The 14159-nt window shown below is 45.1% G+C and overlaps 1 protein-coding gene and 1 pseudogene across 1 annotated transcript in view; both read left to right on the top strand.

Moving 5' to 3' along the window:
- The window catches only part of TTC6 (tetratricopeptide repeat domain 6), a 305088-nt gene that overhangs the window by 179512 nt on the left and 111417 nt on the right, over positions 1-14159 (top strand). The window contains exon 21 of the mRNA XM_073610036.1: positions 6666-6817. Within this exon, the coding sequence (XP_073466137.1) occupies positions 6666-6817 (152 nt within the window). The remainder of the gene's footprint in view (positions 1-6665; positions 6818-14159) is intronic.
- On the top strand, positions 2720-2838 carry LOC141120651 (5S ribosomal RNA; annotated as a pseudogene).

Here is a 14159-nt window from a genome sequence, read left to right as displayed (position 1 = left end):
AGCAGACATTTTTTTTCCTTCAGCTAGCAGGCAGACCTTTGGTAAGTTTGGGGGGTTTTGCTTCCTCCAGACACCCCCACCTGAGCTGAACTCTTCACCTCTTTAAGAGGCTGAGTATAAGGGAGAACTAAAAAGGATCGGCAATGCCGTTTTCTTTCACTTCCCCTACACGGCGATGTCTTCCAGGTCTCCTCCACGCCATCTTTCCCTCACTCGCCAGCCGATCCTGATGGATCGGAGGCCCGTGCTTGCGTGGGAAAACTCTTTTTTTTTCCTAAAAGAAAGGAGGGGGGCGATGCGACAGTGGGGGCAGGGCTTAACGCAGCGTTGGCGTCCTCCAACGCAGAGTGTTTTTTAAAAAAAAATAAAAACTCCTTTTATGCTGGCTGCAAAATTGTCGGAGAGACATAAGAACAAAGAAGAGCATGAAAGAGGTTTTGGTGATACAGGCATTTCCTACTTGACACATTTACTATTTGCATCAGGCTGAGCATTAATACCGGCAGCATCTGGACTATTGCTCAAGCAGTGGATGCAATTTCTTCTGGTAGTTCTGGTCAGAAGGGGGGGTTGAAACACCCCCAAAAAAGAGCTAAAAGGGTCTCCCTCAAGCTCTGGAAAGCCCACTCATCTCTATAAATAGCATCCTCCCCTGAGAGGGGGTGGCTGGTTAGAGTGAGCATCAGGGCCATGAAATGTCTGCAAGTGTTTTAACGCTGCAGCCCCTGTTTATTTTATGATAATTTTTTTAAAAAGTTTAGCGACTTTAATCGCATCCCAATGTGGGTCAAAATGCGACAGGTTCTCTTCCATTACCCAGGAGCCTCAAACTGAGGAACTAGGTGCAGGAGAAGATGAATCCCCTCAGGGGACCATAGTGAGGCTGATGACTCCTCTTCTGAGGTGTCAAATGTGGGAGAATCAACTGTTCCAATCTTAAGATTGATGGTGCAATTTCTTGCTGAATGATCGCTCCACATTTATGTACCCTTAACTGAGTGTTTGGGTTCACTAAAGCCTCCTCAAGCTGTGCATGCCTTTTCCTGTTAATTCATTGCTGGAAAAGCTTTTTTGTATCTGAGAGGATCACCCAGATAAGCATTTTTTTCCCTCCTAAAAAGTTTTCACACTTTATCCTATGGTGGAGGAAATTCACTAAGTAGGGTATACCAGCAATTAACGCTGCTATATCCTCTGTGAATGAGTTTGACTTGTCTGGCAGACAATTCTCAAATGCTTAGGGAACCAATGCATAAAAAGGTGGAATTCCTATTGAAAAAAAAAACAAAAACTCTTTTTTTCTCTGGCAGATTGATTGTCTCAGCCTGCGCTGACAGTAATTGCTTAATCATTAAGAGACCAGTTTAAACAGGTGTTCAAGGTTATCCTGCTCAGCAGGCCCAGGAGGCAGCTTTATGTCTGCAATAGTTGCTATGAGAGATTCTATCCTTCAGGCCTTGCGCCCTTCACTAAGTGCCTGAAAGGCTCCTGGCTAGTCTTCCTTTTTGCGGTGAAACAGCTATTTGGGGATGTTTTGAATAATACATCCAAGGAAATTCTAGTGGAAAGCACCCCTTTTGCCATTTAAGAAAACTAGTAAATGTATTTTCATTTTAAAGCTCCTTCTCCTGTGCCAGAGGCATCAGCCTCCAGGCAGTCATGGCGGCTTCCACCGTCAGGTTCAATCGAATAGGGGGAATTCTTCTGCAGTTCTTAAGGATCTGGCAGGAAGACTGTCGAGACGAATGGGGGACTTCCTCAATAGCTCCAGGGTACAAACTGGAGTTCCAAGAGTTCTAGTCTCCTCGTTTTCTCAGATCAAACGTTTCTAAGGATCCAGAGAAAAAGAAAAAAGTGATCATGGGGGTCCCCATGTAGTAGCAGATGTTGGGGTTTGATTCAAACCTCTTTTTTTCACGGTACCAAATCCGAATGGACATTCTGGATCTCAAAAATCTAAATACAATACCCTCAGTCCCCGACGGTGAGTCTGCCAGGACCCAAAGGAGAATCAGGCCAGCTAGACGGACGCCGCCGGTGGCAGGCCTGAATATAACCTCTTTTTTCGTATGGAGTCAATCCAAATCAGTTATCTCCATCCTACAAGGAGGAGAACTTCTGGCGTCAATCGACATCAAAGATGCATACCTCCATGTGCCTCGCTCACTAGTAATATCTACTTTTCAAGGTGGAAAATCTTAATTTTCAGTGTGTAGCTCTGCTTTCCAGTCCAGCTACTGCACCTTGAGTGTTTACAAAGGTTCTGGCCTCTTTTCTAGCCAGATTAAGGGCCCAAGGTATAACGATTATGGTTTACCTAGTCGATCTGTTCTTGATAGACCAGTCGGTAGCCCGCTTAGACCAAAGTATGGTCACCACATTTAACTAACTGGAATATCTATGTCGGATTCTCAACCTAGGAGAAATCTTCTTTAAAACCACGAAGAAGGCTAAAATACTTGGGTCCGATCATAGGTACACCCAGAAAAGGGTATTCTTACCCCAGGCAAAGACCAGCACCATAAAGGAACTGATTTAGGTGGTCGAAGCAAGATGAATTTCTTCTATTCAACTTTGCATGAGGTTGTTGGGAAAGATGGTGGCTTCTTTCAAGGCCGTTCCTTATGCTCAGTTTCATTCGAGACTGCTGAAAAACAGTATCCTATCGGCTTGGAACAAAGGGTTCAAGCTCTACATTCCCAATGTGTCTGACTCCAACGCCTACGGCCACATCACCCTGATAGCACCCGATCTTGTCTGATCTAGGAGGCTAAGCAGGGTCGGGCCTGGTTAGTACCCGGATGAGAGACCACCTGGAAATACTAGGTGCTGTAGGCTGGGTGTGGCGGAGACTCAGTTTATGGTTAATATCCAAAAATCTACTAAGGGGAAAATCCTTCCTTCAGTTACCTGGGAAGTGGTAACAACATATGCCAACCTTTTTTGTTTAGGTTGGGGAACAGTCCTGGAAGAGGCAACTGCCCAGGAGAAGTGGCCCAGATCAGAGATGGCCTTGCCCATTAACTTTTTAGAAATTCAGGCAGAGCTCTTGGTCCTGAGGGCCTGAACGTTCAGTCTACGGTATTGTTCTGCTAGGATTCAATCCGACAATGCCACAGCAATTGCCTATATTAATCACAAAGGGGGCACAAGAAGTTGTGCGGCCCAGAGAAAGGTGAATCATATCCTATCTTGGGCAGAAAACAATGTACTTTGCCTATCGGCAGTCTTCATTCTAGGAATAGAAAATTGGCAGGCGGACTACTTGAGTCGCCAGCAGTTGTTCCCGGGAGAATGGTTCCTTCACCCCGATATCTTCCTGTCAATATGTCAAAAAGGCGGGATCCCAGACATAGATCTGTTTGCGTCCAGGTTCAACAAAGAAATTGACAACTTTGTGAAAAGAACAGATGCATGCGGAACAGATGCCTTGCTATTCCCGTGGAATCGGTTCTCACTGATTTATGCATTCCCTCCTATTCTGCCTGCATCCACAACTTCTTCACAGGATCAAGCAGGAAGGGAAGTCGTTGATTCTTGTGGCCCCCAGCGGGGCCCAGGAAATCTTGGTATGCAGAGATTGTAAAGATGGTAGTAGGGGACCCATGGACCCTAACCATCACGGCCAGACCTTCTCTCGCAAGGTCCGGTGCTCCATCCTACTTTACAAATGCTAAATTTAATGGTCTGGCTATTGAGACCCACACTCTGAAGAAGCGTGGGCTGTCAGGTTTAGTTGTTTCTACCCTGGTTAATGCAAGGGAGCTGGCCTCCATAATTATATATTATGGAGTCTGGGAAACATATGTCTCCTGGTCTGAAACCCAGGAAATAGGTGAAAGGTAGAATCCTTGACTTTCTGCAGATGGGGTGAGAAATAAGGCTGGCCTTGAGTGCTTTCTAAGGACAGGTCTCGGCCTTATCTGTATTATTTCAACGACCACTTGCTTTGCATTCTTTGGTTCGTAACTTTATTCAGGGGGTAACATGGCTTAATCTCCGGTTAGGTAACCCCTGAACCCTCGGGACTTGAATTTAGTTTTGTCGGCATTACAAAACAGCCTTTTTTTGGGCTAATACGATATATTCACTTGGCCTTTTTTTGACAAGGAAACTATTTTTTCCTGGTAACCATATCTGCTGCAAGAAGGATATCAGAATTTGCTGCTCTTTCTTGTAAAGAGCCATATTTTTATTGTTCACAAGGATAAGGTGGTATTGCGTCCTCATCCTAACTTTGTACCGAAGTAATATCAGGTTTTTATCTAAACCAGGATATTGTTCTACCTTCATTTTTCCAGAACCCTGTCCTATGGAATAAGATCACTACATTCTCTTGATGTGGTGAGAGCAGTCAAAGTCTACTTAAAGGCGACTGCTCAGATTCGGAAAACAAATGTTTTGTTCGTGTTGCCTGAAGGTCCTAAAAGAGGACAGGCAGCATCGAAATCTACTATTTCTAAATGGATTCGACAAGTTCTACCCTCTCAAATCAAAGCGCACTCCTCTAGGGCTGTTAGTGCTTCATGGGCAGTGCATCACCAAGCCTCCATGGCTCAATTCTGCAAGGCCGCAACTCGGTCTTCAATCCATACATTTACCAGAATTTATCTGGTGGATGTAAAAAGACGAGCATGTCGCCTTTGGGCGCAGTGTACTGCAGGCAGCAGTATAAATCATCTGATCTCATAGTGCCCTACATTGGTTGTGTCTCCCTCCCCTCAGTTGCCATTGCTCTGGGACATCCCACATAGTAATTACTATGGCTCTGTGTCCTGTGATGTACGATTAAAGAAAATAGGATTTTTATAACAGCTTACCTGTAAAATCCTTTTCTTTTGAAGTACATCACGGGACACAGAGGTCCCGCCCCTCTTTCTAGTATACATGTGTATTGCTTTGCTACAAAACTGAGTCCCAGTAGTGGGAGGGGTTATATAGGGAGGCAACTTTCTGTTTAGGGTGTGCCAGTGTCCAGCACCTGAAGGTGGACTATAACCCACATAGTAATTACTATGGCTCTATGTCCCGTGATATACTTCAAAAGAAAAGGAAATCCTATTTTTTGGTTGCTGGGTTTGATGGCCTGGGTGTTTTAAACCCAGGTTATTTTTTTTTTTTAAGTTAAAAATACCGCTGGTATAGTCACCACTCGTTTGTTTACCGTTAGCCATCTTCAAAAGTGTTTGTTTTTGTGCTGCACTGAAAACGTACTTTTCTCCTCCTCTGTACAGTGCAGTGATCTAGACTATGGGCATGTGAAGCCCTCTGTGTCTCTGTTCTGGGATATCTTGCGCATGTGCAATGCGATGCAATCGCGCCCCACTGCACGTCGGGCAGGTTTTCATATCGATGGCGGCGTCGGAGGAAGTTCCTGCCCCATTGCTATGGAAACCTCTTCTATCAATCAAGGAACCAGGAAGTAAAACAATCGGCCGGCGATGCCCACTGACTCCTGAGATTGATAACATTCATCTCCCGGGAGCCAATGCACCTCTCCGGAAATGACGTACATCAGGGACATTTCAGATTTCATTATCCCGAACATGCATAAAGTAAATCTACCTCACGCAAGATTTCTTATTGAACATTAAAAACATATTTTCACTGGCATGAGCCTGTGGGGTTTTCCCCACATGCCTATTCAATGGGCTGTGCTCATTCTTTCCTTCAGCTGGGGGTAGAATAACACTTGGTCCTTAGCAACATTAAGTGTTATTTGTCTGTGTTATTTTTTAAAGTCCTCTTGCTAATTATTGATTCAACTAATTCAATTATTGTACTTTCAATCAAGGGGTTGCAATCTTTGTTGAGCTCCCAGTACGAACATAGGATTTAAAACTTGTAACATTAAGATCGCTGTTTACGCCAATTCAGGACCTTTCCTTGACTTTATTATACTGTACTGCATCCTTCTGCTAGAAGTTATCATCATTCCCCCATAAGGAGCCCTATTTATATTATATTACCTTTCCTTTCTTTGGAATCAGTTCCAAGCAGATCTCTCTTTGTTGCCTTGATGTGGTGAGGGCTAGCAGTTTACTTTTCACTCACTGTTTCTTTTAGGCAGACTAATTCCTTTTTTTGTTGTTCCAGGTGTTCCTAAATAATGTTCTCCGGATTCCAGATGAAAGATTATTGGATGAGATCATTTGAGTAGTAGCTATAGTGCCTCCTTTTCTCTTAAAGCCTGCTCCACTAGGGCAGTCATTGTTCCTTGTTTTTTCGTTTTTTTGTCAACAGGCCCTGTTGTCAACAAGTTTTCAAAACCTGGCCTACATGGATTGAAATTTGGCCAGTCCCTGCTAAAAAGGCTGAAATTCGATCAGTGTATGAGTGGGCTGATTGTACCCAAGTCGATCCACCAATCGACTTAGGTACATCCAGCATGTCAGATTTTTGGCATGCTGCTTAATGCCCTTGGTTTCCTTAGCTTTTTTCCTGTTGGGCTGGTTCACCTGCATTGTGTAGGTATGCCTGCCCCTCTGTTTGGGCTGCTTTCAGACAACCCTAGGTTGCTTAATTGTCTTCAGTCATGAGAAATGAGAGAAAATATATATATATTTTTTTTTTACTCCCATAAAGGGATTTTACAGAGAGAACAAAAATCCTATTTTCTCTAGTGCCTTATACCGAGCCTCATACATTATGTATTTATTTATCAGGTTCCTCACCGGTTCAGCAAGCCTTGGTCCAGTCCTTCCGCAGGCAATACAACAATGCAATTGAATGCTTGGTTTCTGCCAATAAACAGAAGACAGCTCTGGCCCTGATGATCCTCTTAGGAAAAATACAAATGAAGGCAAAGAAAAACAAGGTGAATATCATTAAATGCTTCATTTAAATGCAATAAAACACTGTATGCGAAAAGAAAGTAAAAGGATTTGCATCAGAAGCTGGAATGTTTAATTATATATTGAATTACAATAACTTTTTATTTTCTCATGTTTTATATTCTTTAAGAGTCATTAGCATGCATGAAAGTGTCAATTTGTTGTTGACCTTACAGATAACCAACAATTTCTTTATAAACCGTACATAAGCACATACTCTCTTGTGACTATACTGTGATATCTTCCTGTGCGTGCTGCTTTCCCGAACTTCCTGCCAGGGAGAGCACACAAATAACACCACTATTTATCCACTGATTGAATCAACAAGACTACAAGTCCCATCATGCCTTATGCCATGGCACATGCATGCCCTGTTTTTTTCTAGTAATCTCTAGTGCAGTACGTAGTATTCTCCGGTTGCCTGTGTGTTTAGGTGCAGGCCACATGAGCCCTTCTCCCTGTAGTCTGATCCCAGGAGCGTGCACACAAGTGTGGCTCCAGAAGACCCTGCAAAGGAGAGGAGCTACCCTAGAACTGGAAGGAGGGTAATACTAAAACAGGAAAAATTAAAACTTTGCAAGTTAAAGAAGCAATTTACACGGTGAGCCTTTTATAACAGCAGTGTGTGTGGCTTAAAAAAAAAATGTCTTTAATATCATTTAAAGGCAGAACTCCAGATAAGGATTTTATTGTGTATTTGCATTGGTCCAGCTCAGACCAATGTATTTATGCATATGCCATACCTGAGGGACCACCGTGAAAGTGGAGAAAGTGTAGTCACTGATACTACAGTGTTTGAGCATGTCTTCCATGTCCGGTGCTGACTGGCTGCCCAAATTCAGTGAACACAGGGGGTTGCCAGTTTGGCACACGTAGTGTGCTGTTGCAAAAAGTTCAGTGTGACTAAATTATGCTGCATATTGGTTAAATAGAATCTGAGCCTACTTACAGTATTCAGTGCACAAAGTCCATCTACAAAATATTTTATGATTAGTGTGCGATGAGTGGTAATCTACCATAACTCTACCTATACCCTCCCTGTAACCCTAATGCCGCGTACACACGATCGGACTTTCTGGCATACTTGGTCCGGCACACTTTCCAACGGACTTTGTCCGCCAGGTGCGCCGGACTTTAAAACGGACGGACTTGCCCACACACGACCGGACTTTCCGGCGGGCTAAGTCGGACTTTCGCCGGAGTTACTGCGGAATTTCAGAATGAACGGACTTGCCCACACATAGACAAGTCCATTCATTTTGAACGTGACTCAGGTGCGACGGGACTAGAAAAGGAGGTCAATCTTGCCGCTTTTATCGGCGAGATTGACACCTTGCGAGCCCCGTCGCGGGTCATACCAGGCCCTTAGGTCTAGTATGGATTTTAAAGGGAAGCCCCTACGCCTAAAAAACGGTGTGGGGTCCCCCCTAAAATCCATACCAGACCCCGATCCGAGCACGCAGCCCGGCCGGTCAGGAAAGGGGGTGGGGACCAGCGAGCGACCCCCCCTCCTGAACCATACCAGGCCGCATGCCCTCAACATGGGGGTGGGTGCTTTGGGGGAGGGGGCGCCCTGCGGGGTCCCCCCACCCCAAAGCACCTTGTCCCCATGTTGATGAGGACAAGGGCCTCTTCCCAACAACCCTGGCCGTTGGTTGTTGGGGTCTGCGGGCGGGGGCTTATCGAAATCCGGGAGCCCCCTATAATAAGAGGGCCCCCAGATCCCGGCCCCCCACCCTATGTGAATGAGTATGGGGTACATGGTACCCCTACCCATTCACCTAGGGAAAAAGTGTCAATAATAAAACACACTACACAGGTTTTTAAAATAATTTATTAAACAGCCCCGGGGGGGTCTTCCTCCGGCTTCGGGGGTCTTCTTCTGGCTTCGGGGGTCCCTCCGGTTCCTCTTCTCCCGGCGTCCAGTTGGTTCTTCTCCGCTCTCTCCGGCCTCTTCTCCCGGTGTTCCAGTTCTTTGGCCGGCTCCTCCGCTCTCTTGCCAGCGGAGGTCCAGACTTCTGGGCTTCTTGTCTTCTTCCCTCTTCTCTCCTCCAGATGTTGACACGACGCTCTCTCCGGCTGGACTGCTCTCTGAGGGCTCCGTTGTGACTTATATAGGCGGAGACCCCGCCCCCTTATGATGTCACAGTCCCTGGGCATGCTGGGACTATGACGTTTTAGGGGGCGTGGTCACCGGCTGATGTTGACCACGAATCCATGAAACCATGAATCAGACTGAGACAGAAGTACAGTTAAATCACACTTGTTTAATAATAATAAAAAAAGATAAGCAGAGTAAACGTAGTCAAAACATAGCCAGAGTTCAGGAAATGGAATGGATAGTCAGACAAGCCAAAACGTCAGGAAGCCAGAGATGAGCGTAGTAGAACAGCAAGCAGGATCTGGGGCCAGAAGGAATGTCAGCCAAGCAAGTCTTTAACAGAAACACAGGAGAGCATGTCTAGAGATGTGACCAAGGCGAAGGCAGAGATCATCTCAACTGGACGGCATAAGTAGGCAGGACTGACGAGCAGGATATCATCAACAGGTGAGTCACTGTGGAGAGATAGGAGCTGGCAATTAGCCAACAGCTGAGCGGCCAGCTTTGAGAAGGAAGGGCTGAGCCCATCCCTGACAGTACCCCCTCCTCAATGACCCCTCCCCCTCGGAGGACCACCAGGCTTGAGGGGAAAACGTCTTTGGAAATCGCAGACGAGGACAGGGGCATGTATGTCCGAGGATGAGACCCAAGAGCGTTCCTCCGGACCGTACCCTTTCCAATGCACCAGGTAATGTATGCGCCCACGGAACCTACGGGAGTCAACAATGGACTGTACTTCATACTCCTCATGGCTCTCAACCTGTACAGGGTGAGGACGAGGCACAGAGGTGGTAAAGCGGTTGCAGACCAAAGGTTTTAATAAGGAGACATGAAATACATTCGAGATACAAGATTGCGGGTGATACTCAGAGGAGAAAGCAAGCTGAATTCACAGCTGCGCTCAAATGGCTCGCCAGAACCGGGACACAAACTGACTACCCCTGTACGAGACAATCACCTTGGGTAGCCCATGTAAGAAATTGAAGCCAGTTCCTTAGACGTGTGCAACTTCTTAAGTGGAATACAATGGGACATTTTCGAGAGCCGGTCAACCACCATAAGGATAACTGTGTTGCCCTGGGAGTTGGGTAACTCCACAATGAAATCCATAGACAGGTGGGCCCGGGGCCTCTCTCCATTGGGAATGGGTTGTAGGAGGCACACACAACAGGCAGCTATGAAGGCAGTTGCATCAGCACGTAGACTAGGACACCAGAATTGTTGGGAAATGGCCCAAAAGAGTTGATTCTTCCCAGGGTGGCCAGCAGCCTTGGGAGAATGGTAAGTCTGGAGCACGGCAGTACAGAAACTCTCTGGGACAAAGCAGCGATCAAAAGGTTTCTCAGGAGGAGCATGGACCTGAGCAGCAAGAATTTTGTCACCCAAAGGAGAAGTGAGACTGGTGCTAACCGTATCCAAAATACGATCAGGAGGAATCACAGGAACCGGAACTGACTCCATCTTGGAAGTGGAGGAAAATTGTTGTGACAAAGCGTCAGCCCTTACATTCTTAGTACCGGGTAAGAATGAGACAATGTGATTGAAATTAGACAAGAAAAGACCCTCGTTTTCCCCTCCCATATAGGACTCAAGATCAAAACTGTCTAATAAATTGGAAATTACATAACCTAACACATTTAAAATCGCTCTCCCACAACAATTCATTCCTCACTTTCTCCAATATACAAATGAAATTTGATTTTCCACCTACAGAGCTAGAGAACTATAGAAATATTAGACAATTCTATCAAAAATATCACTCACTTACACTCCATCCCCCCTATACACAATTTGAACAAATCTGTATCTCCTCCCCTCGTGATAGTGGTTTAATCTCCAGAATATATAAAAGTTTAAACGAGTCCAATATGCCTGAGAAATCACATCCCATGCTACAATGGGAATCAGATTTAAATACCTCATTTACTCTTGATCAATGGGATATTATTTTTACAAATCTCCATAAATGTACTAAAACCACCTCGATCAGAGAATCATCCATCAAATTGCTCTATAGATGGTATCTCACCCCCGCTAAACTTAACTCATTCTATCCATCATTATCCCCACTCTGCTTTAGAGGTTGCCCCTCCCATGGTACACTTCTACATATCTTTTGGGATTGTCCCCATATAAAAAACACTTGGCATAAGGCTAGCTTAATCATTGAAAAAATATCAGGTAGGAAGATTTCTCTTACACCCCAGATCTGTCTTTTATTCTCCCCTATACAGGATATTCCAATGGCTAGCACAAGGCTAATTCACACACTCCTTAGCTCTATTCATTGGGCCATAGCCTTCAATTGGCGCTCCACTACGGTACCTTGGTCACAAATTCTCAACCGCATGACGAACATCAAACTCTCTGAAATTCACCACACATTATATGACTCTATGCCACTTCATCAAAAAAAATGGTATCTCTGGGACACCACCTCTCAGAGTTAGAAAAATTTCTATTACATATACGTAATTGTCCTTCTCTCTCCCCTCCACGACAATACTCTTGACTGGCCCGATAATAACAAGGTGCATTTTTTTATCAGACTGACCATAATACTCTTTAATTTTCTGTACAATATTTACTGTCATAGATATTTGTATACATACATGTACCATCATTGTAATTGTTCTATAACTTGACCTTTTACACAATAAAAATCGTTTGTAAACAAAAAAAAAAAAAGAAATTAGACAAGAAAAGAGCCCATCGCGCCCTTCTGGGAGAGAGACGTTTAGCCTCAGACAAGAATGTGAGATTCTTATGGTCAGTAAGTATGAGAACCAGCACAGTGGTACCTTCGAGGAGCTGTCTCCATTCTTTCTGGGCTAAAATGATCGCTAACAGCTCTCTGTCACCAATCTCGTAATTGCACTCCGCAGGTGACAATTTCTTGGAAAAGTAGCCACAAGGATGCATAGCGCTCTCAGAGGTAGGACATTGAGACAGAAGAACGCCAACTCCAGTCTCAAAAGCAGCAACCTCAAGTATAAAAGGTAATATAGGATCAGGATGTGCCAACACAGGAGCAGAAACAAAGGCAGCCTTGAGACTCTCAAAAGTCTTAATGGACTCCGGAGACCAACTCTGTGGGTTACTGTCCTTTCTGGTCATATCAGTCAGGGGCTTGACCAGAGACGAGAAGTTACCAATAAACTTCCGATAATAGTTGGCAAAGCCAAGAAAACGCTGCAGAGGACGTAAACCCACGGGTCAGGGCTACTGTAGGACTGCTGAAAGTTTCTCTGGGTCCTTCGAAAAAGCAGCAGTGGAAATTACATAACCCAGGAATTTAACCTGTTCACAATGGAATTTGCACTTCTCCAATTTACAATAGAGATTGTTCTCTCTTAGTTTCTGAAGCACACGACAGACATCTGTGTGGTGGCTCTCCAGGGACTTGGAAAATATGAGGATATCGTCGAGATAAACCACTACACATAACTGCAACAAATTTCGGAGGACATCATTAATAAATTCCTGGAAAACTGCCGGGGCGTTACAAAGGCCAAAAGGCATTATGAGGTACTCATAATGGCCTGTTCTGGTATTAAACGCAGTTTTCCACTCGTCGCCCTCCATAATCCCAACGAGATTGTATGCCCCTCTCAAATCAAGCTTTGTGAAAACCGTTGCTCCCTTGAAGCAGTCAAATAACTCCATAATCAACAGGATCAAATAGGCATTCTTAATCGTGAAATGATTAAGACCCCTATAAACAATACAAGGTCTCAGTTCACCACTCTTCTTCTTCACAAAGAAGAAACCAGCACCAGCAGGAGAAGAGGAAATAACTTGGAATTGGATTATCTCATGGGGAGAAGCCCCTATGGCCATGGACAACGAAACAGTCTCATGAGTCACATGGGCAGGCTGTAGAGGACTCCTGTCAAGAGCCTCAGTGGCAAGTGGAGTGTCACACAGCTGCAGTGGAATCAAGTGCTTCGATACAAAGGCAGCATCAATGAACAGGCCTGCAGCCCCAGAGTCCATTAGAGCCTGTATCTCGATGGACGACTCAGCCCAAGAAAGAGTAACCAAAACCAGGGCTTATCCTGGATAACTGGGGATGAAACAACACCACCTAAGGTCTGTCTGTGACAGGACCTCAAGGTCGGGCGTTCCCTGGACGGGTAGGACAAGACTTCAAAAAAGTGACCTACCTGGCCACAATAAAGGCACAATCTCTCTCTCATTCACAGAGAAACACATGAAGCCCAAGTGCATGGGTTCATCTTCACAGACCGACTCCGTACCAGGAGGCATGGGAGGTGAAGGAGGCATGGGTGAGACTGCAAAGTTCGGAAACAAATGTACAGGAGGTTTCCACAAGCACTCCTTAAAAGGGAGTCTTTCTCTGAGGATGGATCCAATGAGGATGGCAAACATGATCAACTTCTCCAGCTCAGTGGGTATATCTCGGGCTGCTATCTCATCCTTGACAGTATCCGAGAGACCATGAGAAAAAGCAGCCATGAGAGCCTCATTGTTCCAAGCAACCTCTGCTGCCAGAGTACAGGATTCAATGGCGTAATCGGCAACAGTTCTCGTACTCTGATGGATATGAGGCACTTGGCAGCAGAAGTGGAGCATGTGGGAACATCAAATACCCTTTTACAAGAAGCCACAAACTCAGGGTAATTTAAGACAACAGGTTTTTGCATCTCCCATAGAGGGTTAGCCCAGGCCAAGGCTCTCTCAGAAAGTAAAGATATCACAAAACCTACTTTGCTTCTGTCCGCAGGAAACGCCTGGGGCAGCATCTCAAAGTATATCTCAACCTGGTTGAGAAACCCTCTTCATTGGACATCTTATAGAGGTAATACTCGAGGTGGGTGCTTGCACAGAGACTGGAGCAACAGCAGGGACCGCCTGCAACACAGGTTGTACCGGAGCAGCCACAGTGGGAGATTTCAGGCGAGCAAACTGATCCATGCGATGATCCTGCTCATCCAATCTGGAAAAAATATTACCAACAAGTGGATTGACTGCATCTTCTGAATTCATGGCCTTCGCCTACTATCAGAAACCATGAATAAGACTAAGACAGGAGTACAGTTAAATCATATTTGTTTAATAATAATAAAAAGAGGTAAACAGAGTAAAAGTAGTCAAAACATAGCCAGAGTTCAGGAACCGGAACGGATAGTCAGACAAGCCAAAAACGTCAGGCAGCCAGAGATGAGCGTAGTAGAACAGCAAGCAGGATCTGGAGCCAGAAG

Source organism: Aquarana catesbeiana, linkage group LG13, assembly GCF_042186555.1.
Source record: "Aquarana catesbeiana isolate 2022-GZ linkage group LG13, ASM4218655v1, whole genome shotgun sequence".
Classification (NCBI taxonomy): domain Eukaryota; kingdom Metazoa; phylum Chordata; class Amphibia; order Anura; family Ranidae; genus Aquarana; species Aquarana catesbeiana.
This window is presented reverse-complemented; position numbering and strand designations above follow the sequence as displayed.